At 41.4% G+C, this 23,675-nt stretch overlaps 1 protein-coding gene across 1 annotated transcript in view; it reads right to left on the reverse strand.

Annotated features, from left to right (window-relative positions):
• LOC126259581 (uncharacterized) overlaps positions 1-23,675 on the reverse strand; it is a 79,513-nt gene that overhangs the window by 9,232 nt on the left and 46,606 nt on the right. The window contains exon 3 of the mRNA XM_049956489.1: positions 12,251-12,503. Within this exon, the coding sequence (XP_049812446.1) occupies positions 12,251-12,503 (253 nt within the window). The remainder of the gene's footprint in view (positions 1-12,250; positions 12,504-23,675) is intronic.

Raw genomic sequence — 23,675 nt, forward strand, 5'->3', positions numbered from 1 at the left:
CGCTGACATGGAGTGCCTGGCAATAGGTGGCAGCACAATGCACATAATATTTAAAACGTATGTTTTTGAGGTTTCCGGATACTTTTGATCACATAGTGTATATCTCAGAGATTCTGAGTGTAAACCTCCGAAATTCGGTCACGAAAAAGTATGGTGCTGTTTATCTGTGCGACCCTACAAATACAGGCATGTCTCTGCGTCAAACACTATTCACTGAGCAACAAAATTGGTGGTATTTTGAACTTCGTCGCTGTATTTGAGATAACTATATAATCGTCTTCGATTGTTGTTGTTGATGTGGGTAACGGCTACTATTGTCGTTACATATCCGTTATTTTACATAATAGGACAAGTACAGTTTTTCCCTTGTTGCCTCGGCAGTGAGGGGTAACATCGATAGAAATTTATTCAGCACAGTATTTATGCAAATTTCAAGCTCGCAGTTATTCGCTATCCCCATGAGGCCTCATGTAGCATATGTGCAACACCCAACTTTTACTTCTTTGTAGATCAAGCAAATGACTAAACTTTCTGTGCCTGACTATAGCTTGTACTTAAAACCACGTACTTTCTGTGCACCACTTGTTTTCGATCTATAAGCTCCCGGCAGATTTCAGCACGTGTTTGATGTAAGCTGTTTATCGCAGTGTCAACATGGATTCAAGAAATAAAGGTGTGTTCTGATAGTGTTTCGTAAATTTGAACTAGTTTATGTTTACAGTATGGTCTATACTAATATAGCCTATGCTACCGAATAAGACCTTTACTTCTTCTGAACAGTATGGCGATACATTTTTTCGATGTAACACTGGATCAGGTTTCGGCAACCAGCTATATTTTCACATCCACAAAAAAGAATGCAAGCGGAAGACGTGAGTGAAGAAATGTGAATATGATGACAGTACCGAGGCATTTCCAATAAGGGAACGCCCCAGAACACAAAGCCTGTGCCATCGACAAGTGCAAGGATATTCCAGTGCACGCACATACCTGAGATGACGAAACAAGCCGAGAAAAGTCATTGCAGATGTGATTTGCGTTGACGTAGGGGTCTTACAAAAAGGTACTGTTTTCTGCAAACACAAAAATTGGCAGAATGGACCATACACGTATGGAATTTAAAAAGGACTATTTACTTGTCATAGTTTTGTAATCGACGTGGCACAGTGTGTAAAAGGGGGTGGGAATAATTTTCAGTCTTACATCCGAAACCCTTCTTACCATTTGCAGAAAATAATTCATTGCTTTTGGATCACTCTTGGCCCAGAAATAACGACTGTTAATATAATTCGGAGTGAACCCGAAACTAGTAGTGCGATTCAGCCTCTCTTTAAAAAATTTCAAAACTGTAAGCATTTTTCAGAAAATTTTTGGTCAGTAAAATTTCCTACAGCTCTTTGACATTTGAGATTTATCAGCAGGACAATATTGTTAAACTCCAGTCATTTCTGCACTGTCAGTTCGCATTATCACATTTTATGAATTTGACCAAGTATGCTTGGTGTGCAGCACAATATGCAAATCAGTCCCTACGACCGTTTCTTACTCCTTTCCAGTTCTGTATAAATAAAACTAGTAACTTCTGTGAATCACCTGAATGCATTAATTTTTTTTAAATCGGCTGTGCCTAGCGTAAGGAGTATGCTTGTTTTCTTCTTCCAATGGACATTTCGCGTTTTCATGACTAATACAGGGAAAAAGGAACTACACTCCTGGAAATTGAAATAAGAACACCGTGAATTCATTGTCCCAGGAAGGGGAAACTTTATTGACACATTCCTGGGGTCAGATACATCACATGATCACACTGACAGAACCACAGGCACATAGACACAGGCAACAGAGCATGCACAATGTCGGCACTAGTACAGTGTATATCCACCTTTCGCAGCAATGCAGTCTGCTATTCTCCCATGGAGACGATCGTAGAGATGCTGGATGTAGTCCTGTGGAACGGCTTGCCATGCCATTTCCACCTGGCGCCTCAGTTGGACCAGCGTTCGTGCTGGACGTGCAGACCGCGTGAGACGACGCTTCTTCCAGTCCCAAACATGCTCAATGGTGGACAGATCCGGAGATCTTGCTGGCCAGGGTAGTTGACTTACACCTTCTAGAGCACGTTGGGTGGCACGGAATACATGCGGACGTGCATTGTCCTGTTGGAACAGCAAGTTCCCTTGCCGGTCTAGGAATGGTAGAACGATGGGTTCGATGACGGTTTGGATGTACCGTGCACTATTCAGTGTCCCCTCGACGATCACCAGTGGTGTACGGCCATTGTAGGAGATCGCTCCCCACACCATGATGCCGGGTGTTGGCCCTGTGTGCCTCGGTCGTATGCAGTCCTGATTGTGGCGCTCACCTGCACGGCGCCAAACACGCATACGACCATCATTGGCACCAAGGCAGAAGCGACTCTCATCGCTGAAGACGACACGTCTCCATTCGTCCCTCCATTCACGCCTGTCGCGACACCACTGGAGGCGGGCTGCACGATGTAGGGGCGTGAGCGGAAGACGGCCTAACGGTGTGCGGGACCGTAGCCCAGCTTCATGGAGACGGTTGCGAATGGTCCTCGCCGATACCCCAGGAGCAACAGTGTCCCTAATCTGCTGGGAAGTGGCGGTGCGGTCCCCTACGGCACTGCGTAGGATCCTACGGTCTTGGCGTGCATCCGTGCGTCGCTGCGGTCCGGTCCCAGGTCGACGGGCACGTGCACCTTCCGCCGACCACTGGCGACAACATCGATGTACTGTGGAGACCTCACGCCCCACGTGTTGAGCAATTCGGCGGTACGTCCACCCGGCCTCCCGCATGCCCACTATACGCCCTCGCTCAAAGTCCGTCAACTGCACATACGGTTCACGTCCACGCTGTCGTGGCATGCTACCAGTGTTAAAGACTGCGATGGAGCTCCGTATGCCACGGCAAACTGGCTGACACTGACGGCGGCGGTGCACAAATGCTGCGCAGCTAGCGCCATTCGACGGCCAACACCGCGGTTCCTGGTGTGTCCGCTGTGCCGTGCGTGTGATCATTGCTTGTACAGCCCTCTCGCAGTGTCCGGAGCAAGTATGGTGGGTCTGACACACCGGTGTCAATGTGTTCTTTTTTCCATTTCCAGGAGTGTATTTAACTGTCAGCAAATTATACGTTATTCAGAAATTATCATAAAAATTGTTCTACGGTAAATGTTATAAAATATTTAACGTCAAGAAATTAAAATCCACACTGTTGGAAGTCGTCTTTAATGTAACATTATGCACTGCCTTTATTTTGTTTCCTCTGCTAGTCATTTGCATGAGAATTGCATCTGCAACAGTTTAGCTGTCGATATGGACTGCAAGTTATTCAAAAAAATAATGATCTGAGAATTTTTCGGTATGGTTTAGGTATTTAAAATTCACTCGTATGCACTTTGGACTTGGCGATAATCGGCACTGCCGGTACGTCCTCTTGTCTCGGCTGCGTCTGCTTATTCACGGATTCGCGCGCTAGTGCTGTACAAACCGCTGTTATAAGCTGTTCGTTGTGTGGCAAAAGAGAGTAGCTCTAAGATTAAAAGAAAAATACTTACAGTGACCCTTAGCACCTAAAATTTTTACAGTGCATTTCTCTCGGTGTATTCTTCTCGCGTGAAAAACTTCAATTTGGGTTTCGACTTGTTGGACTGGACCATTCCCTTGTCAGTCATACAGTCCCACGACACCCGTTGTCCCAGCAAGCACCTGCCGTTGCCAGACCTTCAAAGCCACCGCTAGAATACTGCCCTCTTGCGCTAGGGCTCAATTTAACGTAGCTTGGTATTAGTATATTTATTTGAAAGCTGTGATACTGTATGTTTTCGTTCCTTACCTTTGCAGAAGCTATTCTGTTTCTTGTTACTGTTGTTTGTTGTATGTTGTGTGATATTCAATAATGTCACAATTAAATTCGTGAAATGTTGTGAGGGGAAACACCCGACAGCGCTCTCTAGGCTAGGGGATGGCTATCCGAGAGTGGTCGTTAGGAATTGTTTGCACATTACGTGCCTACTTCGAGAAAGTTAAAAACGTAACGGAGGCCCCCTTCTCTTGGCTAGGAAGGTGAGCAAAGGAACAACAGCACCTCTGAGTGTAGACGAAAACCTGTTGTGAACGTTAACAAGGGAATAAGAAGCTGGATTTTCTGGTGGAACGAAGTATGGATAACCGGATTACGAACTCATGTTCATGGCTATTATCATAGAAATGACTACCTTACACTCAGCAAATGAATGCTCACTTTCAAAACAGAGCAGTTCCTTTTTCAGAGCTGTCACACATAGTTGTTTACAATTCTGTACTACCTGAATTACCACTATGGACATTTTTTTGGGCTTGAGAGCAAAAAATGTAGATGTGTTGCTGATCAGAGAATAACCGGTTAATTACAAACGTTCCGATCTGTCCTTGTAATCAAAGCAAACGGACAACCGCTTATTTTTTGACAGAAGAGGTGGAAAATTAAGCATCATCTTTAACGAAATTGTATCGTCTTGGAAATGACAGAGTCCCTGTGTGATGCAAGTAAAACTATGATTTATGTGTTCACTGATCTTCAATAATAAAATCGTTTCCCGCTTATCAAAAATTCGGTAAAGCTGTCAGGAATTATATTTTCGTAAACATTTCGTATACTGTCTTCATAATTTGTTGACGCAAATAATACTTAAATCATGAAGCAGAGCAGCTCTTCGAGGACACAAATTTGTGAACACTGCCTTTGTGCAATGAATAGTTGGCGAGTTTGAGCGAGCTGAATGAAACGTTTGATTACGAGTGCGTTCCGCGCTTCCATGTGTTCCTGCCGAGGTGTCAGTCCTAAAGTAGTTATGAAAAGAGTAGATAACTGTTTTATTCCAATTACAAATTTATTTCCGTTTAATATTTCAAATGTTTTAATTACTGCCAGCTATTAAAAAAGAAAAGGGTCTCTACGTGACAATTTTCATTTTCGTGAGATTTTATTCAAAGTAACCTCATCAATTTACAGTGAAGTTAGTAAATTTCTTCCGGTATAAAAAGAATGAGCAGCTGAATGCGTTCATATCAGCCACAGTTTGTGTTTAGTCAATTTCTAATTTTGTTAACTGCCGAGTGCGTGTGCATTATACGATACCGCTGTGATTTTGCCATTGATTTTTCAATCCATTTTATTACATTCTTTTTATTTTTCGGCACTTGTTAGTTTAATACCACTATGTTAGCGCCCATGCTCAGGAGCCTTCAGCTTTCACATCTTGTTATCCTTTGCCGATAAATTCAATGCAGTTTTAATCAGTTCGTCCTGAAATTCCTATCTGTTAGGTACTTACTTTCGTTTCGTTACCACGACGTACTTGTGCTCTTGATTAAGAGCCTTTTATCCTGCAGCTTCCATAATCTACTTCTTACAGTGTGCATTTAAATTAAATGTGATTAGTAGCTCGTGGTTTGATCTTCGTTCGTGTATTTCAACGGTAAATTTACATATTCATTCCGTGTGTTAAAATCGATGGACTGGCGTCTCTTTACTACCCACGTTTGGCCATAGTTGAAGGCCTTTGTGCAAACCTCATCAACTGCATTTGGGTATTTTGTGCCTGTATGGTTAGCCATGATTTGATGTTTCAGCTCCATAAACTACGAATTTGGTAGCGGAGTGAGATATGTCCACATCTGACGCAGGGCGCAACTTACACCACTTCCATGCACAATAATTGAATACAGGTCATTGTTTCTCATAAATTCTGAAATATTTACATTAGCTCAAGACTCGACAGGTTGGATCTTACGCTATTAAATGCGTGGCATTAACTCCCATACCAGCATCAAGACTACTCAAGCTGCTGCCACAGCTTTATTTAATACTGCAACCTTTTACACGTATCATAGCGAATTTTTTATATGGTGACCCTGCAGGATTATGCTCTTCCCAGAGAATTTTCTGAAAAGGAGTTAGGTTTTCATAGGCTGCATGAGTGTATTAATTACTTAATATTTGTCCTTGGTACTTGGATAACTTCTACGTGGCTTTAAGCAATGACCGGTGTGGAAACACGGTTGTTGTGGTTTCTGCATTGTTTCTCTCGTTTTTTATTTTGTATGTGAGTGTATTTTTGTGTTATTTAGGATCCAGTAGTACAATCTTATGACTTCGTGGCAATTTGCATGTAGATAATTTCATGTATGTGTATCATAATTAATTTTCATTACAATTTGTGTGTTGAGAAATTAATGTATACGTGCTTGATCGCTTAAGTTTGTTGTAATCTGTGTGTAAGGTACTGCAATATTTGTGTTAGTTTGGTGTCGGACCTTGCTTATGTCAAGCAGTGTTCTTGTGGTGCATGCAAAATTATTCCTTTGTAGACAAATTATTTAGTAAAAAATGGATACGCGCAGCCTTTATAAAGGTAATTATAGATGGAACAAAACCGAGAATATTGCGCCATCAGAGAAAGTTGTGAATAGAGAATCGGAAAATATGTAGATTGTAAGATGCAACGTTTCTGTTTCTTAGTCAGATATCGAATCGACGAATTGTTCAATGTTCTGGATTTTTAGTGGTGCTACGTTTGGACGTTTCCACTGCTAGGTTTTTAGGAACGAGGATATACGGAGTTCTCAAAGTGGCTGCAAAATTCTTGCAGAAACTGATAACAGCATAGTAACGAACCAGGAACAGTGTTTACCATCGGATCGGGTACAGTTTATGTTAAGATTTGAGAAACTAATGGTTACGAACAAATTGCGAGTTGAGAGTTTAGGGGCACAGATGACTGAGAACAACGAGCATTTTGGGGGCGCAGATAAGGGCACCTAATGAGCACATGTCCGTGGCCAACGCATGGATTATTGAGGTACAGGGCAAGTTGCGAAATCTGTCAGTAAGCCTTATCGTCGCTGAACTTGGGCCAAGGTTTGAGCGTTTAGAGCAGTGGCTTTACATAACAGAGGCCACTCAGGTACACGTGAACAAGGAGCGACCATCTTAAGCAGGATTTTCAGCCACTTGGGACACGTATGAGCATTTGCACAAGGGTATGTTAGCCTTGGGGGAGAGCTGGAGGGCAGAGGACAATACGTTCGCGAGTGCAAAGATCAGTGGCAACAGTGCGGCAATTCGCTCAATTGAAGAGCGTTTTTAACAGCCAAAACTAGATTGTGGGGAGGAAAATCTGAAAGTTAAGCTGGATGTCGCTAAGCTTGCGGAGAGCGTGAATAATTTTAATGCATCTGCGAATAGTGAACGAACCTCGCCGGCAGCAGGAAATGAAAGGAAGTGTGGTCCTTGTTGAAATCTCAGCAAGGGCAGTACGAGATTAATAATCAGCAAAAGAGGTTACAGCAGCTTTACAAGAGCTCATATATCAATTTGACCATCGGTTCAGCAGTAATGAAGAAATGGATATTTATTACAAAAATACTAGGCGAAGTAATGACGACAGTGACTCGGGGCTTGAGGATGAATTTTACCTCAGGCATGAGATGGGTAATGCGTGCGAGGGAGGAAAATGTGGAAATTTTTGTGGGCTTTTTCCGAAAGGGGAGGCGCGCAAATTTGATTATAAGCATTTCCTCTCAGTGAGACGATTCAGAGATAATATGTACCGAACTCAACCCCGGTCGTTGGTGGTCTAATTTCACTTTTCTTTGCCTCCCATATGGACCATTTCACAAAAAATTGAATTTGTCTCTGGATATCTAAAGGGAGCACCTCTGCTACGAATGAAGTCAGTTGCTCGCTTATTGGTGGGAATACCGGGCATTACAATGTTGACAAACCAAAATCAGTCCAGGTATTCGAGTCCAGCGTGAATGTTTCAACGCATGTTTCTGCGCAAACAATCCTTGTGCAATCAGAGTGCACCAGCATAATTTATCCGAACATGTATTGCGAAGCTGCCGATGCAAATTCGGCACATACTTCTAGCCAGTAGGTGCAATGACGACGTACAAACATTTACACTACTGGCCATTAAAATTGCTACACCAAGAAGAAATGCAGCTGATAAACGAGTATTCATTTGGCAAATATATTATACTAGAAGTGACATCTGATTACATTTTCACGCAGTTTGGGTGGATAGATCCTGAGAAATCAGTACCCAGAACAACCACCTCTGGCCGTAATAGCGGCCTTGATACGCCCCGGCACTGGATGGCGTGTACAGTTAGAGCTTCAACGCGATACCACAGTTCATCAAGAGTAGTGACTGGCGTATTGTGACGAGCCAGTTGCTCGGCCACCATTGACCAGACGTTTTCAGTTGGTGAGAGATCTAGAGAATCTGCTAGCCAGGGCAGCAGTCGAACATTTTCTGTATCCAGAAAGGCCCGTACAGGACCTGAAACATGCGGTCGTGCAATATCCTGCTGAAATGTAGGGTTTCGTAGGGATCGAATGAAGGGTAGAGCCACGGGTCGTAACACATCTGAAATGTAACGTCCACTGTTCAAAGTGCCGTCAGTGCGAACAAGAGGTGACCGAGACGTGTAACCAATGGCACCCCATACCATCACACAGGGTGATAGGCCAGTATGGCGATGACGAATACACGCTTCCAATGTGCGTTCACCGCGATGTCGCCACACACGCATGCGACCATCTTGATGCTGTAAACAGAACCTGGATTCATCCGAAAAAATTACGTTCTGCCATTGGTGCACCCAGGTTCGTCGTTGAGTACACCATCGCAGGCGCTCCTGTGTGTGATGCAGCGTCAAGGGTAACCGCAGCCATGGTCTCCGAGCTGATAGTCCATGCCGCTGCAAACGTCGTCGAACTGTTCGTGCAGATGGTTGTTGCCTTGCAAACGTCCCCGTCTGTTGACTCAGGGATCGAGACGTGGTTGCACGATCCGTCACAGCCATGCGGATAAGATGCCTGTCACCTCGGCTTCTAGTGATACGAGGCCGTTGGGATCCAGCGCGGCGTTCCGTATTACCCTCCTGAACCCACCGATTCCATATTCTGCAAACAGTCATTGGATCTCGAGTAACGTGAGCAGCAATGTCGCGATACGATAAACCGCAATCGCGATTGGCTACAATTCGACCTATGGTACGCATCTCCTCCTCACACGAGGCATCACAACAACGTTTCACCAGGCAACATCGCTCAACTGCTGTTTGTGCCTGAGAAATCGGTTGGAAACTTTACTGATGTCAGCACGTTATGGGTGTCGCCACCGGCGCCAACCTTGTGTGAATGCTCTGAAAAGCTAATCTATTGCATAACACAGCATCTTCTTCCTGTCGGTTAAATTTCGCGTCTGTAGCACAACATGTTCTTGGTGAAGTAATTTTAATGGCCAGTAGTGTATAATCCTACTGCATGAACTGTAGTATATCGCAGATGAATGCACTTCGAACGCAGGGCAGGTCACACAAACTGATTACAGTACACATCCGCGTGCTAACAATCGTGGACGGTGCACAAATAGAATTAAGTCTGCTATAATCAGCACTGACGACCGACACCAGCCGTACCGAAACAACTGGCACCATCATGGCGGCGATGATCGGAATAGGAAAGCAGGAATGTACATTCGTAATGACGGGAATGGACCGAATGAAACTCGGAATACTTATGGCAATGATGGTCGTTTCCATAATGAGAGTGTTTACAATCATAACGAGAATATTATTCCGGGACCTGCCATTGAGATTCGGTCAGCTAATCTCTGCCATAATTTGCCAAACGCCAGATTGCAGACATCACAACGATGGCTGTCTGATGCGGAGGGCTTTGTGGCAAAACGAGATATGATAGGAATCTGCAATTTACTTTTTCTTGCAAGGTTAAATGGAAAGACGATTTTCCTAAAGTCCTTCTCCTAATTCAACACATTTTTCAGTCATGTTGAGAACACCACTTTAGCTTTTCAGATGTCGTCTTGGCGGTGTTTTATAAGGGCACCACTAATCACAATCCAAATGATCAGTCGCTGTGTGGTTTTTACCTTTTCTTTGTAGATTTAGTCTTTCAGCCATCCTCACAGGTAGAAATCTAAATGAATAACATCCGAGGACCTTGGTGGAAAAGAAACGTGACCGTTTCTGCCAACTCACGTTCCGGATAATGCTAGGTTTTGATGATATATCACCTCACGATTATATAGGGTGAACATTAATAAATATAAACTGTAGGGACAGATTCATGAGTGCAAATGGAGGAAAAAATGTCCTATGGACATATGTCCGGAAATGCATCGTTGCCACGGTAGATGGCGATGACGAATGACGGTTCCTCTGACCACGTGCCGTGTCTTACTTGTATGTTGCAGGCTGTGTGATTGAAGCAGGGTACCGTAAGCAGCAAAATGGACTGGTATTCATGTCGGGAACATCCTAAATGGTGTCTATGTACGGCCAAACAGATGGAAACGGTAGATAGGCAGTACCCTCACTGACACCAACCACATCACTCAAAATTCCAAGTCAGTTTTGGGCGTTTGTACAACCGAGTGTCCTTTCAGACAGACGAACGTGCAGGGAGGCGGCTGACTACGTACATCACATTTGGAGGACTGGGTTCTACACGACATTGAGACAAACCCAAATACAAACTCCAGGTACGCCGACATGGTGTAAGCCGAATTACGATTGTATGTATCCTCTATGACAATCGCTACTATCCCTATCACCTGCAGTTCCTTAGAGGCCACTCTGAACATATGTTGTGATGTGGCGCGTGCAGCTCTGTACTGCGTTCCAGTACGATCTGTTGTCGCTGCACACATACCGTCCATTTCCGGACACATGTTAATAGAATTCTTTCCTCCATTTCCAGTCAGGAATCCGTCGGTGCACTTTGTCGGTTTTTATTATTACCCTGTAATGCTGGAAGAAAATATCCAGCATTGTAGCCAAAGGAATCTCTTCCAATAACGCTGGAAGCTCAATTACAAGACATTCTAGATAACGGGACCATCTAAAACGATACAGTAACATCAAACAATACTGTGTGCCTAATCAACTGATATATCACGCTACACGTTCACAGAGAAGCGTTCTTGCAACTGTATCCCGATAAAAGCATGTGAGTTTTCGTCGGACCACCAATGTGAGTTACAAGTCTCTCTAATGTAAGTGGCTTCGTCATTAAACAGTATTAGTGGTATTACTCGGAGGTTGTCATTATCCAAAGGTAAAAGTCTAATTGTCTACCTTCATTCCCAGTTCGAAGGAGTTGAACCAAATAGATACTAGAAGGAAAGTTACTGTGCGTACTTAACGTCGCTCATGTGGTTGTACGTGGAATAGTTGATAAGAGTAAAAGTTCTGAGTATGCCTGTGGATGGAATAATACGTCTTCTGCTTCTTCCACGAGCTCTCCATTTGAACGTTCAGATTATGACTGATTGTCACTGCACCAGTCTCGTACGGTTTGAGATAAACAAGAGTAAACCTATCTGAATGCGATACTCTGCAATTGGGATATTGTTCATACTTCGCATTTGAAAATACGCGTTTCATGCATTAACGTTACATTAGTATTAGTTAACAAATCACAGTAACAATAACAAAATGGTTCAAATGGCTCTAAGCACCATGGGAGGTAACTTCTGAGGTCATCAGTCCCATAGAACTTAGAACTACGTAAACCTAACTAACCTAAGGACATCACACACATCCATGCGTGAGGCAGGATTCGAACCTACGACCGTAGCGGTCGCGCGGTTCCAGACTGTAGGGCCTAGAACCGCTCGGCCACCCCGGCCGGCTAACAATAACAATTGAAAAAAACACCACAATATGAAATTCAAACAAATATGACAAAAGCTGAACAAACCTATAGTAGCTGGAGTACCCATAAGTGAAATGAAAACTTATTTCTGTAACTAGCTGTATCTTTGTAAGCAATAAAAATAGCACACATATAATAAGGAATGTTCTATTTGAATTAGTCTATAATATAAACTCCTAAAATATTTGATACTCTTTCTGAAACACACTGTGTAGAGAAAATTAATAACATTGATGCAAATAGATCATATAATTACTTTCGGTGCCCACTTCATACTAACTCATTTCTGGAGAAATAACAATCTTTATCGCCAATAACAGTATAACACACATTCCAAAGCGTGAGTACACACAGCTATCGTCTTCCATCCCACATTTAAATTAGCGCTTAAAAATCATAAGACAGTCAGTGTTGTTTGTTGGCACGCGAATGAAATGTGTGTGTTTTAATAATGCCATCAGAAAGAAGCGTAATCACTATGTAGTTACTAACTTACCCTGACCTCAATGCCACAAGTCTCGAATACGTGTTTGGCTGTACCGATGATGGGTCCTTGGTCTTTCAGGCGAGCCGACAGATCGTAGAAGATGGTTAAATTTTGTAGCTTGAATGACCCCCTAACGTAGGCGATGCCATGCATTTCGTTGAGTTGATATTCTCTTGGCTCAAATGCAATCCTATCAAGACTCATTATGAAGCCATAGCGGAACATCATTTTGCCTTCGAGCTTAATACCGTAGACCGTTCGACTGAAAAGATAAAATGTGAGTCAGGAAGTATCGAAATGTTTTTTGAAACCTGAGAGTTTTGCAAAAACTGTGTGGAAACGAAATATTAACTACTCTTAAAATACAACGTAGCCCAATAAAATGTATTTCCTGTAGATTAAAGGCTTCATTACAGCTTAAATTGCCCTTTTTGTGAACATCAAAATTCTATTCAAACGGTTCTATTCTGAACGTTGACAAATGTAACATATTGTGCTTACATAGGTAAAGAAATCCACTACTCTACAGCTACACTGTTGATGACAAACCCCTGGAATTAGTATCTGCCGTAAAATATCTAACAGTAACTATCCTGAGTGACCTTAAGTGGAATGACCACATAAAACCAACAGTGGGAAAAGCGGATGCCAGACTCGATTCGTAGGAAGAATCCTAAGGAAATTTATCTCATCCACGAAGTAAATGGCTTACAAAGCGTTTGTTAGATTGATCCTTGAGTATTGTTCATTTATCTGGGATTGCGACCAGACAGGACTGATAGAGGAGATAGAGAAGATCCAACGAAGAGCGGCGCGTTTCGCCACGGGATCGTTTAGCCGGCATGAAAGCATTATGGAGATGCTCAACAAACTCCATTGGCTGACGTCACAAGAGAGGCTTTGTGCACCACGGAGAGATTTGCTATTGACGTTTTGAGAGAGCACTTTCCGGCAAGAGTCGAACAACATATTGTTTCTCCCCACACACATCTCGCGTAGTGACCATAATGAGAAAATTCGAGAAATAAGAGCCAACACAGAGGCTGGCCAACAATCATTCTTCCCACGCGCTGTTCATCGGTGGAACAGGATTGGAGGGCTCAGTTAGTGGTACAGAATATACCCTCTGGTACACACCATAAGGTGGCTTGCGGAGTGTGATGTGGCTGTAGATGTAGATTCAGCACGTAAAGGAATCCGGAAATTTAATTATTGAAGTTTGGAAGTTGTCGTAGAAGATGTATAAAACAGAGTTGTGAGAGAATACGGTCTCGTTATTAGGGATGAGAGACAAGAAAGACTAGTATATCTCTGCAACAAATTTCAGCTGTTGATATCGTATATAGTGATAAAAAATCGCTAGAAAGGTGTGGAGACTAGAGACGATCCCAACTAGATTGTCATGATCACACAGAGATCCCGAAACCAGTGACTGGATTGTAAAACGTACCTAGCAGCAAATATTGACTCAGATCACGGTTTAGTAATAATGATTACTCTAAAGTTTAAGAGAATCATCCGGCACAATTAATGTGCAAAGAAGTAGGATACTGAAGTTCTAACATTCTGCATGGTGTCTGTTGTTCTATATCGTGTCTCCTTACCACTTTCGCGCAACGACGCTCTGAGCGTGTTTTTTAGGGAATTGACTAGTTTGAACCTGGGACCTGTTGCTGGTAAGGAGACGTCAGACCACACATGACATGTAGAGTTCAGAAGAGTTCAGTGAGACTAACCAAATACTTAATCATTTCAGCGTCAGCTCCACTGCACTCCCTGTAAAAGAATCTTAATACTAACTAAATTTAGTGGAAGGGGTTCAAGGCTTTCCTATTTTTAGTGAGCTGGTAAAATAACGTCGAAAAAGCAGTTAAGTTTACCATTGGAAATTTTATTCTACTCACAAAACATTGTTTATAAATTGCACTATTGATAAAAGGAAATGCTTTAATACAGGATGGTAAAAACCAACTGCGTTCAACAAAAATGTGAACGAATATTCCCTGAATGGGTTTCCAAGTTCTACAATGGATCGAAGGATGACCTATGCCATATCACATCTATAATCTAGGTTTAAATTAAGTTTCACAAAAGAGAAAACTATCAAAATGGTGCAGTGACCCTCAATTATCTTTAATTACGTATCCAACTTGTCGTAAATTACAGTGGCTGATGTGGCTTCTCAATAACTATATAACAGAAATGAAATGAAATGTCGTGTGGCTAGGGCCTCCCGATGGGTTGACCGTTCACCTAGTGCAAGTCTTTCGATTTGACGCCACTTCGGCGACTTGCGCGTCGATGGGGATGAAATGATGAGGATTAGGACAACACAACACCCAGTCCCTGAGCGGAGAAAATCTCCGACCCAGCCGGGAATCGAACCCGGGCCCTTAGGATTGACAGTCCGTCGCGCTGACCACTCAGCTACCGGGGGCGGACTATAATAGAAAAATCATCGCATTTCAGATTTATGCGCTGTTATGCGGCATCGCGTTCGTTCATTACCTTGTCGGTGTTCATCAGGGGGCGGGGACAGCACAGCTCCGCTCACCTCGCCGCCTCGGAAGCAACTCTCTCCTAACTTCTCCTTACTACAATTTACCGAAGTTGGTTTAAAAAAAAAAACTATCTGGCTGTGTTTTCATTTGACCAATCAGGGTCTCAGTGTTAACCTTAAGCTCTGCCTACAAAAACTCTGTACATCCAATGAGAAACGTTATACTTTTCGTGGTGGGGCAATGTTTTTAAAGTTTGCAACGTAACAGAGACGCGAAAAAGTCTCATGCTAAAACTTGCAGCTGGTGTGGTCCTTTTAGTGTTATCGTAAGATCTATACTGTTCTTCTGGAGGGCTCTACCTTTTAACATGGGATGGGGGTGGTCCTAGCGGTTAGCTGGCGACGTGGGAGTCCGTCATCGTAGGGCCTTCTAGCTTAACACGGTTCTGCTCTCGGCTTCTGTTCTCGTTTCTCCCCTCGGAACTGCGTCTGTCTCACGGCGGGAAGGTATGACATGCATTTAGGCACTCTTGTGTTAGTCTGTGGTATTCCATTTGCTCACTCGTTACTCGTATTACTTTGGTTAATTTAATGTCACGATTTATTCGGAGCTATGTGACATACTACTGGATTTGCTTATCATGTCAGGGTTTTCATGGAAGGTGTTGGATTTGCCTGACACCTTACATATCACCACCCTTCGAACTTAATTGTTGTACTGAAGTTACGCAATGATTGAATCGTTGTCTAAGCCAGTCAAAAATTGTTCCGTTATCTAAATTTTGTTGCCTACTGTTCAGCCACGTTATTCTGTTTTATGCTAGTTTGTATTACTAATTTATATTTTTATATTCTTCCACATTATTATCAAAAATATGTTTTTATTGATAAGGGAAGAATATTGTATTATAATTATTATTTTTTAATTATTTTCTTTCTTTATTTAATTGTGAAGTTTGTTTTGTAAGAAGTTTGTTATCGAAAGTGAGGAGTCTTTCACATCGATTTTCTTAGAAATATGTTTTTTATAAATGTAGTAATTAAGTAAAATCTATTCCTAACACATTTTCTAAATATCATGCACAAGTAAAATGTTTTTGTTTCTAGACACTCATTTCAACATTGTTACACTAACAAATAAAAATTATTTCCAAGAATTGCTTTGACAAAGAAATATACATACACAAGTATTGAGATATTATCCTAACAAATGGTGCAAATGTTAAAAAAAGTGGGAAAACATCCAACAAGATAATTTTTTATTCTTTGTTTTTATAAGGAGAAAATAAGTAAAATATAGTTATTCTTTTATTTTTATCAGGAGAAAATAAGTGGCATATAGTTTTAGTGTTTATTATGCCTTACTTTTGTTCTTTATATACTGTCCATTTCAGAACTAATGACTTATTTTTATCGATAGTCTATTTTTTACTTAAGTCCATAGTCAATGACTGTTATTTTGTAGTTTATTAGCTGTCTGGTGTGCTTAACTTATTTAGTTTTTCACACATTTCTTTTGCACAATTCCTACATCACATAATTTGATTTCACACATTCACAAAATCCTATGAATGTTTAAGCATCAGGTTGGCAAATGTTTTTTGCACGAAGTTGATGGACTTGAGCGAGATGGATGTGGGCAAGTATTTGATGTACGGCTTCGTTCGTCGTTCCTTGTTGGCTATGCAAGTGTGAGTTGCTGTTGTGGAGGTCCCATAGTGGAATGGAGCTGTGAGTGCAGAAGCTCATGGTTTACTGGCTTTGTATGCGTGAAAGTCGTCGTTATGTGTCGCTGAAAGCGGTCGTTTTTCGTTGTAATACTTCGCAGACGACTAGTTTACAATAGGATAGGGATATGGGAAGGTATGTCGTCTATTCTTCACCCATCTTCTTTCTTGGTCTCAATCTTGCGAATCTTCAACTTCTGCTCTTCCTGCTTTTTCTCTGCTTCTTACTTGCTTCCTGGTTCTTCTCTGGGCAGGATATGGAAATATTTATTGATAACTAGTCTCTTTGAAGTTCTCCTCTTAGTTACAGTTTGATAAATTGTTTGGGTGTGTCATTTTTACTTTGTGGAAGTTTTCTTCAGTTTCGTGCATCAGCGTGCTGTTTAATAGCAGTAGAGTGACTTTTACACATACTTTTTTGCCAGTGGTGGCTTGCCCAAGCAGTCTTCTCGTCTGTCCGTTTTTTGCTCACTCCGCTGAGTCGGGGCGTTCGGAGACCCTTCTGGCGTTCGGTGTCCTGTCGTGTCTCAGCAGGGTTCTGCCACTGTGTGGTTCCATGTTCTGTCCCAGCAGGGTTCTGCCACCCTGTGGTTCAGCTTGGTAGCAGATTTATTTACTGCCCACTTCGGCTACAAGGGCCTTCTGTTGGTCTCGCTGTCCTTTCCCTTCTCTCGATGCATCTGCCTTGTAGGAATCGTGTCTTGCTAATTATGTCCTTTCCTTTCTTGATAATTCTCGTGTTGCAACTTGTTGGTCATTGCATCTCGTCCTTGCTGGAGTTTTCACAATGGTTCTTACAAAAAGTTTTACTTATAATCATATAACATATGTCTAGTACCTACATTGTTTTACGCCTTCTTAAAAGCTTTACAAATTTCGGCGCCCTTTCCATGTTACAATTCTAAGATATTTTTAGTCTCAACATCTACAAGAATCCTCAAATTCGTTTTTTATTTTTGTGTAGTGTCATGGTGTACAGCATTTTAGTATATCATGCTGTTAGACTATCTACACTTTATCCCTTCACTTTAATCTATGGTACTATTGGTGTTATTTTTGTTTTTGTTTTTATTGAAACTACTTTCTTTTTCCCACCTTCCTCTCTCTTCATTCTTCTTTCTCCTGACGATCTTATCTGCAACATAATCTTGAAATATTGTGCTGATTATTTACCAGTAATAAAATTAATCTTCAAACTTTTTGATATGGCTCACATTGTGAAGTCCTAAGGTTTTGCCTGTTTTGGGTTCATTAGTTCCACAGCATTATCATGAGCAATTTGGCTAATTATGACAGGTGCTTTGAATGCAGCGTAAAACGTATGTATTTTGTGTTTCTGTTTGCTGGAGAGATGGTGTGTTTTTACAAATACTTTCTGGCCTACTGAGAATGTTCTTTTAATTGCTGTTCTATCTCCTCTTTCTTTTCTTTCAATGGCTGCCTTTCTGATGTTGGAGAGTGCTGTTGCTGTGACTTGTTTGTGCTGTCTACGTGGTACAATAGGAAATCTAACATTTTCTCTGGTTATGTTTGGGGGTTCAATATTTTTAAGTACAGTAACTGGAGGTAGTAGTGTAGTGCTATGTGGCATTTCATTCATTACTTCTTGAAAATCTTTAAGGTATATATCCCAAGTGTTGTGCCTTTTGCCAGCATATAATCGGCATAAAGTGCCTATGTCCTTCATGGATCCGTCTGCTGGATTTACGCTAGGTTTGTACTTAAATATGTAGATGGGTTTTATTTTGTGTTGTTTTAACTTGTTCTGCCATTGCACTGATTTGTATTGTGGGCCATTATCCGAAATTATTCGTTCCACTTGACCTACTTGTCTGAGAAAATCTTGTCTAAATGCTTTACTTATAGTAAGACCTGTTGCCGTTTTAATGGTGTCATGGTAACATATTTAGAAGTAAGTTCCAAAACGACAAATATGAAAATATATCCATTTTTTGTGCGTGGGAGGGCCCCCATCAAATCTGTTGCAGCTATTTGTTTTAATCTTTTAGGGATTATCGGAAACATAGGTGGCTTGGTTTGGAAAGTGACGTGTTTAGCCCTCATACATTTTTGCATTTGACTAATACTGTTCTAATTCGTCTTTCCATATTAGGAAAATGGCAGGTACTTGTTTCATATAGTACATTGTAAACTGGTCTTCTGCTGCTTCCAAACCTATGTTATTGGATGCACCCTGTCGACATCGTGATAAAACATCTGCTAATACATTCGCTGGTCCTGGTATGTGTGTAATAGCGAAGTCAAATTCTTGTAGTGTTAACATCCATCTGGCTAACCTCCCATGAGTTAGTTTGGCGGATAACAGAAATTCTAATGCTTTGTGGTCAGCGTATACTTTTGTTTTTCTTCCGAATAGGAAGTATCGAAAACGTTGGAAGCCCCATACAATGGCCAATGCCTCCAGCTCCGTGACTGAATAGTTTTTCTCGCTTTTTGTGAGTACCCGACTGGCAAATGCAATTGTTCTATATGATCTTAGCCCTGCCTGTTCAAATTCTTGGAATAAAAAACTCCTAAACCGGTTTTCGCGCTATCAGTGGCCATACAAAAATTGTGTGTTAGATCAGAATGTGCTAAAATCGGTGCTGTTGTTAGTGCGTTTTTCACTTTTAAAAATTCTTCATTGGCTTGTTGATCCCATACCCATGGCGTGCTTTTTCCAGTCTATGCACATAGGCGTGGTGTTGCGAGAGAGTCGATCCAAATAAATTTTGCATAGAATCCGGTGAGACCTAGAAATCCTCTGAGAGTTTTCTTATTATATGGAGTACAGAGTTCTTTGATTGCCGTTAGTTTTTCTGGGTCGGGCATTACACCTTTCTCTGAAATTATGTGTCCTAGAAATTTGACCTCTCGCCTTCCAAATTTGGATTTTGTTATATTTACTGTGACCCCATGCTCTTTCATGATCTGTAAAAACTGATTTAATGTGTCGTTGTGATGTTCCCAAGAGGGTTCTGCTATAATCACATCATCAACATAACAAGTAAATTTTTGTAAAATTTCAGGACTGAGTATAGTATTAAATCCCCTAATAAACGCTGCTGATGATATGTTTAAACCAAATGGCAATCGTTTAAACTGGTAACATCTACCGAATACGATAAATGCTGTAAATTTCCTACATTCTGGGGCCAATTCTGTTTGCCAGAAACTACTCCGTAAATCAATTGATGAAAATATCTTAGCACCGTGGAAGTTTTGTTTCAATTCCTCTAATTTTTCTGGGCGATCTGTCTCGGTGATTATGATTGTGTTGATCTGTCACGATTCAAGCACTAACCTGATGCTCCCATCTCGTTTTTGTACAATATGGAGCGGGCTGTTATATGTGGAGGTAGCTGGTTCAATAATATCGTCATCTAACATTTTAAATATCTCCTGGAATACTTTATTCCTGTAGCTTAATGGGATTGTATAGGGTGGCACTCTAAATGGTTTGTGCTGTTTTACTTCAAACTTGTACTGGAAGTGTTTAATACTGCCAGTCTTAGGTAAAAATACCTCTGCTTTATCTCGTAAAATACCCTATAATTCTCTTTTACTGTGTTCCGAAATACCTTGAACTTCTTGCAATTTTTCGTCGATTTCTTTATGGACTTCTAACATGAGTTGAGGCGATTCCCCCTTTTGTGCATACCATTCTAATTCTGCATCCTCTTTATCTCGCGTCATTCTTAATTGTTTGTTTATAACTGGTATTTCTTCTAATTTTAGCTTTTGCTCAAAGAGAAGTGTGACATTCCCGAATGTTACGCTACCTTTCTCCATATCTGTTATCGCTCGTCTCTCATTTAAAAAATCTGCACCTATAATCAAATCTACAGTTAGTTAGGTATAATCACGAAGTTGGCTTCGATCTTTTGACCTTGACACGAAAGAGTTAACCTTGTTTGTCTCGTAACTTCCGCAGCATTGTTTCTTATAGGACCTCTTACTTTAATCTTACGTGTTTTCAGAACTGGCAATTCCTGATTGGCATTACACTGCATGAACAGAGATCGCAGTCAGTTCACTTCCGCTATCAATTACAATATTGACTGGGATATGCTTTACCATGGCCTTCACAATTGGTTGAATTTGAAAGGGTTGGTTCTGTTCTTCTTCTTGCATCAACGAATCCTCCACTGAGTCATACATGAGTCTTTTTAGGAATTTCCCTTGTGAATTCGAGCTTTCTGTAGGATAAGCTTCGACTGCTACTTCTCTCTCTTTTATTTCCTCTTCTCTATTTCTTCCTTCATTTGCACTTTCTTCAACATCCTCTACTTTTTCCTCATCCTCGTCTATCTTCTCCTTCTTCGTCGCTACTTCCACATAATCGCATTTAAATGCTCTAATTATCGCTTCATAACTTCCTTCATTATATACGTTGGGTTGTGTGCCCATTCGTAACTTATTTTCAACTTCTGTCGACTGCGCATTATCCTCATTGAATTCGCTTTCCCAGGTTTCCATCTCAAATAGCTCTGCAATACTCATTACTTCGTCCTTTCCTCCTACATTCGTTGTGCATGCCTCTAGTAATTCATCTTCCTCGTCAATATTCTCCCAATTAATATTGTCCCAACACGATATTGTTATTTTCTTGTCTTTGTTTTCATCTGGTCCCTGCGGATCTGTTTCTTCCTTCTTCTCTTCTCGTGATAAGATTTTTACTTCTCTGTTCAAGGTGCTGCAATTGTCCTGGGTCGGTGCGTCATTCTCTTTGGCATGGGCGCTTAGCTGTCAATTCGAACGTTTATCGGGGTTTGGTGGTCTTACCTCCACCTCTTCTATCTGTATTCTCTTTTCTTGTTCAGCTTGTTGATAGTGGTTTCTTTGTTGATAATTTGTCGGTCTATTGGTTCTCCAGTATCCGTTCAGGTTGTCGTTATTCCCTCTGTAATAGTTGTTGCCGTTCCTGGGTGATTTATAGTTATTGCCATATTCTCTTCTAAATCCATAACCGGTTCTTTGTTGAACTGTATTGTCGTTTCTTGGTGCGACGTTATCACATGGTACGTAATTATTGTTTCTTCGTACTGTGTCTTGTGGATTCCACTGCTTTTTGCTTTCGTTTTCACGTGCGCTTCGTCTTTTTCTTGCGTCATCTTCCGAAAATATGAACTCTAGTTCCCTTAGAATACCTTTAAATGCTTCGACGTCATTGCTTCCGCGACCTACTGATGATTGCTGGTATTTCAATGGTAGCTTCATCGCGCATAATTTAATCAATTCTCCGTCACTGTATGGTACATCTAAGCATTGATTTTTCTTTGCTATTAGTTCGAAGAATTTCACGGGATTCTTCTCTCCTAAATTTTCAAAGTATGGGTTCTGTAATAATTCGTACTTCAGTCTGTTCTGTGCTTCGCTGGACCAATATTGTGAGAGAAACTTCTCTCTGAAATCTTCGTACGATCGGCATGTCGCTGCAACATACTGTATGGTTTCTGCGACTGTTCCTGACATGTGTGCACATACAAAGTCTAATTTGTGTGCTAGCGTCCAGTGTTCTGGTAATCCTACTCGGAATTGATCAATAAAAGTTCGTGGATGTAATGAGTTTCCTTCTCGAAAGTGCTGAAATTTTCTGACTGTGAGGAAATGATCGTTGTCGTACTTCGTCATAGTTCCATATGAAATTCGCGATTCTTCGCCACTTTTGTTTCTGATCATTTCTCCCATCGTTCTTTCCGGTTATGGTAGATCCATTGGATATTGTCTACTGTAACTTTCGCCTACCCTTGCGTAGTATCGTTGGAGTGGTACGCAATAATTTTCTTCCATCGGTTGTGAACGTGTAGCTGAATGCATTGCACTGTACTCTTCGCGACCTGGCTTTCCATTGTCAGGTGGTTCGGTATCTTGTCTGGCTAACCTTGCTGTTTCATTGCACGATCCAAACTGTCTTGAAACATACATTTGTGGTTCCGCATGTGTTTGTGATGCCGTTTGTTCATCAAGAATTTCGAAACGTGTTTGTTGCTGTGCAGGCTGTCTGATTTCACGTATGTTACTTTCCGCCTGTGATTGGAATCGCAAATGCGTAATATCTTCATTAATTGCTGGTTTTTCCGGTGCTGTTACAGATACGGATGTGGATGCAGACTCTGTGCTTGTTCGATCCTGTTCACTACGCTCTTCAATGGTTTGCAACAACTCTGTTCGCAATTTCTGAAATTGTCGCTTCGTTTGCGCTTCCATTTTGACTATGCGGTTATCATATCTTTTCAGCGCTGCTTTTGTGATACGTTTGTGTAACACACTGTTTTCAACAACTTCACGCGCTGTACCTGCTGCTTGTCTAGTAATTTCTTTTATCTGTTTCTCTAGTTTCTTGACTTCTCCCTGAATGTTGTTACGTAATGTTTTGATCTTGTCCTGAATGTCATTACGCAATGTTTGTACGTCCACTTGTACCTTGTCAATGTCTGTTCTCAATTGATTCTGACCTGTTATTAAGTTTCCTTTCACTTCTCGAGAATCTTTTGCCTCGTCTTCAATATGACTTAGGTGTAACTGAATTTTAATGTTTTGTTCTTTAATCGCACACATTTTTTTCGTGGTTTCTGCATTCTGAATGTGAATTTGGTTCGCTGTGTCTTTATTTTGCCTTGTAATGGTTTCCGTAATTTGTTGTAATAATTCTGCCAGATTGGTGGGTCCTATTGCGTTTTCTTCCGACGTCCTATGCTCTGTGTTTTCGCCCAAGTGTTGGTTCGCAACCCATTGCATTGAACTGTGCTGTGACGCGTTTCTGCTCGCATTCCTTGTACTCTTTGGTGAGGGAGCTCTGATTACTTGTACTATGGGTTCTACATATTCAAGACGCAAGTTAGAATCCTCATCGACTGTCTCTCTACTTTCCTGCTCCTCTGTCGTATGCTGACTTATGTTTTCTATGACTTGACGTACATTATCCTTGTTATGGTGCGTTATATGTCCTATTTCTCGAGATACTGCATCGTCTGTTGTACTGCCCTCTATACTCTGTCCATTTTCATGCTGGGTCTCTACCTCAATTCGGTCAAGGTCTCGATTAGCCATTGCTAATCTTTCCGAATCCCTTATTGTCTGTTTTAAAAGCAATTCACGCGCCCTACTTCGAGTCAACATGCGCTCATACGATCTCACGCGTTTCATAAACTCTTTGTTCACACGACTTGACACTTATTATACCCAAGACTGACAATCCATTCAC

The sequence above is a fragment of the Schistocerca nitens genome, chromosome 5 (assembly GCF_023898315.1).
Source record: "Schistocerca nitens isolate TAMUIC-IGC-003100 chromosome 5, iqSchNite1.1, whole genome shotgun sequence".
In the NCBI taxonomy this organism is placed as follows: domain Eukaryota; kingdom Metazoa; phylum Arthropoda; class Insecta; order Orthoptera; family Acrididae; genus Schistocerca; species Schistocerca nitens.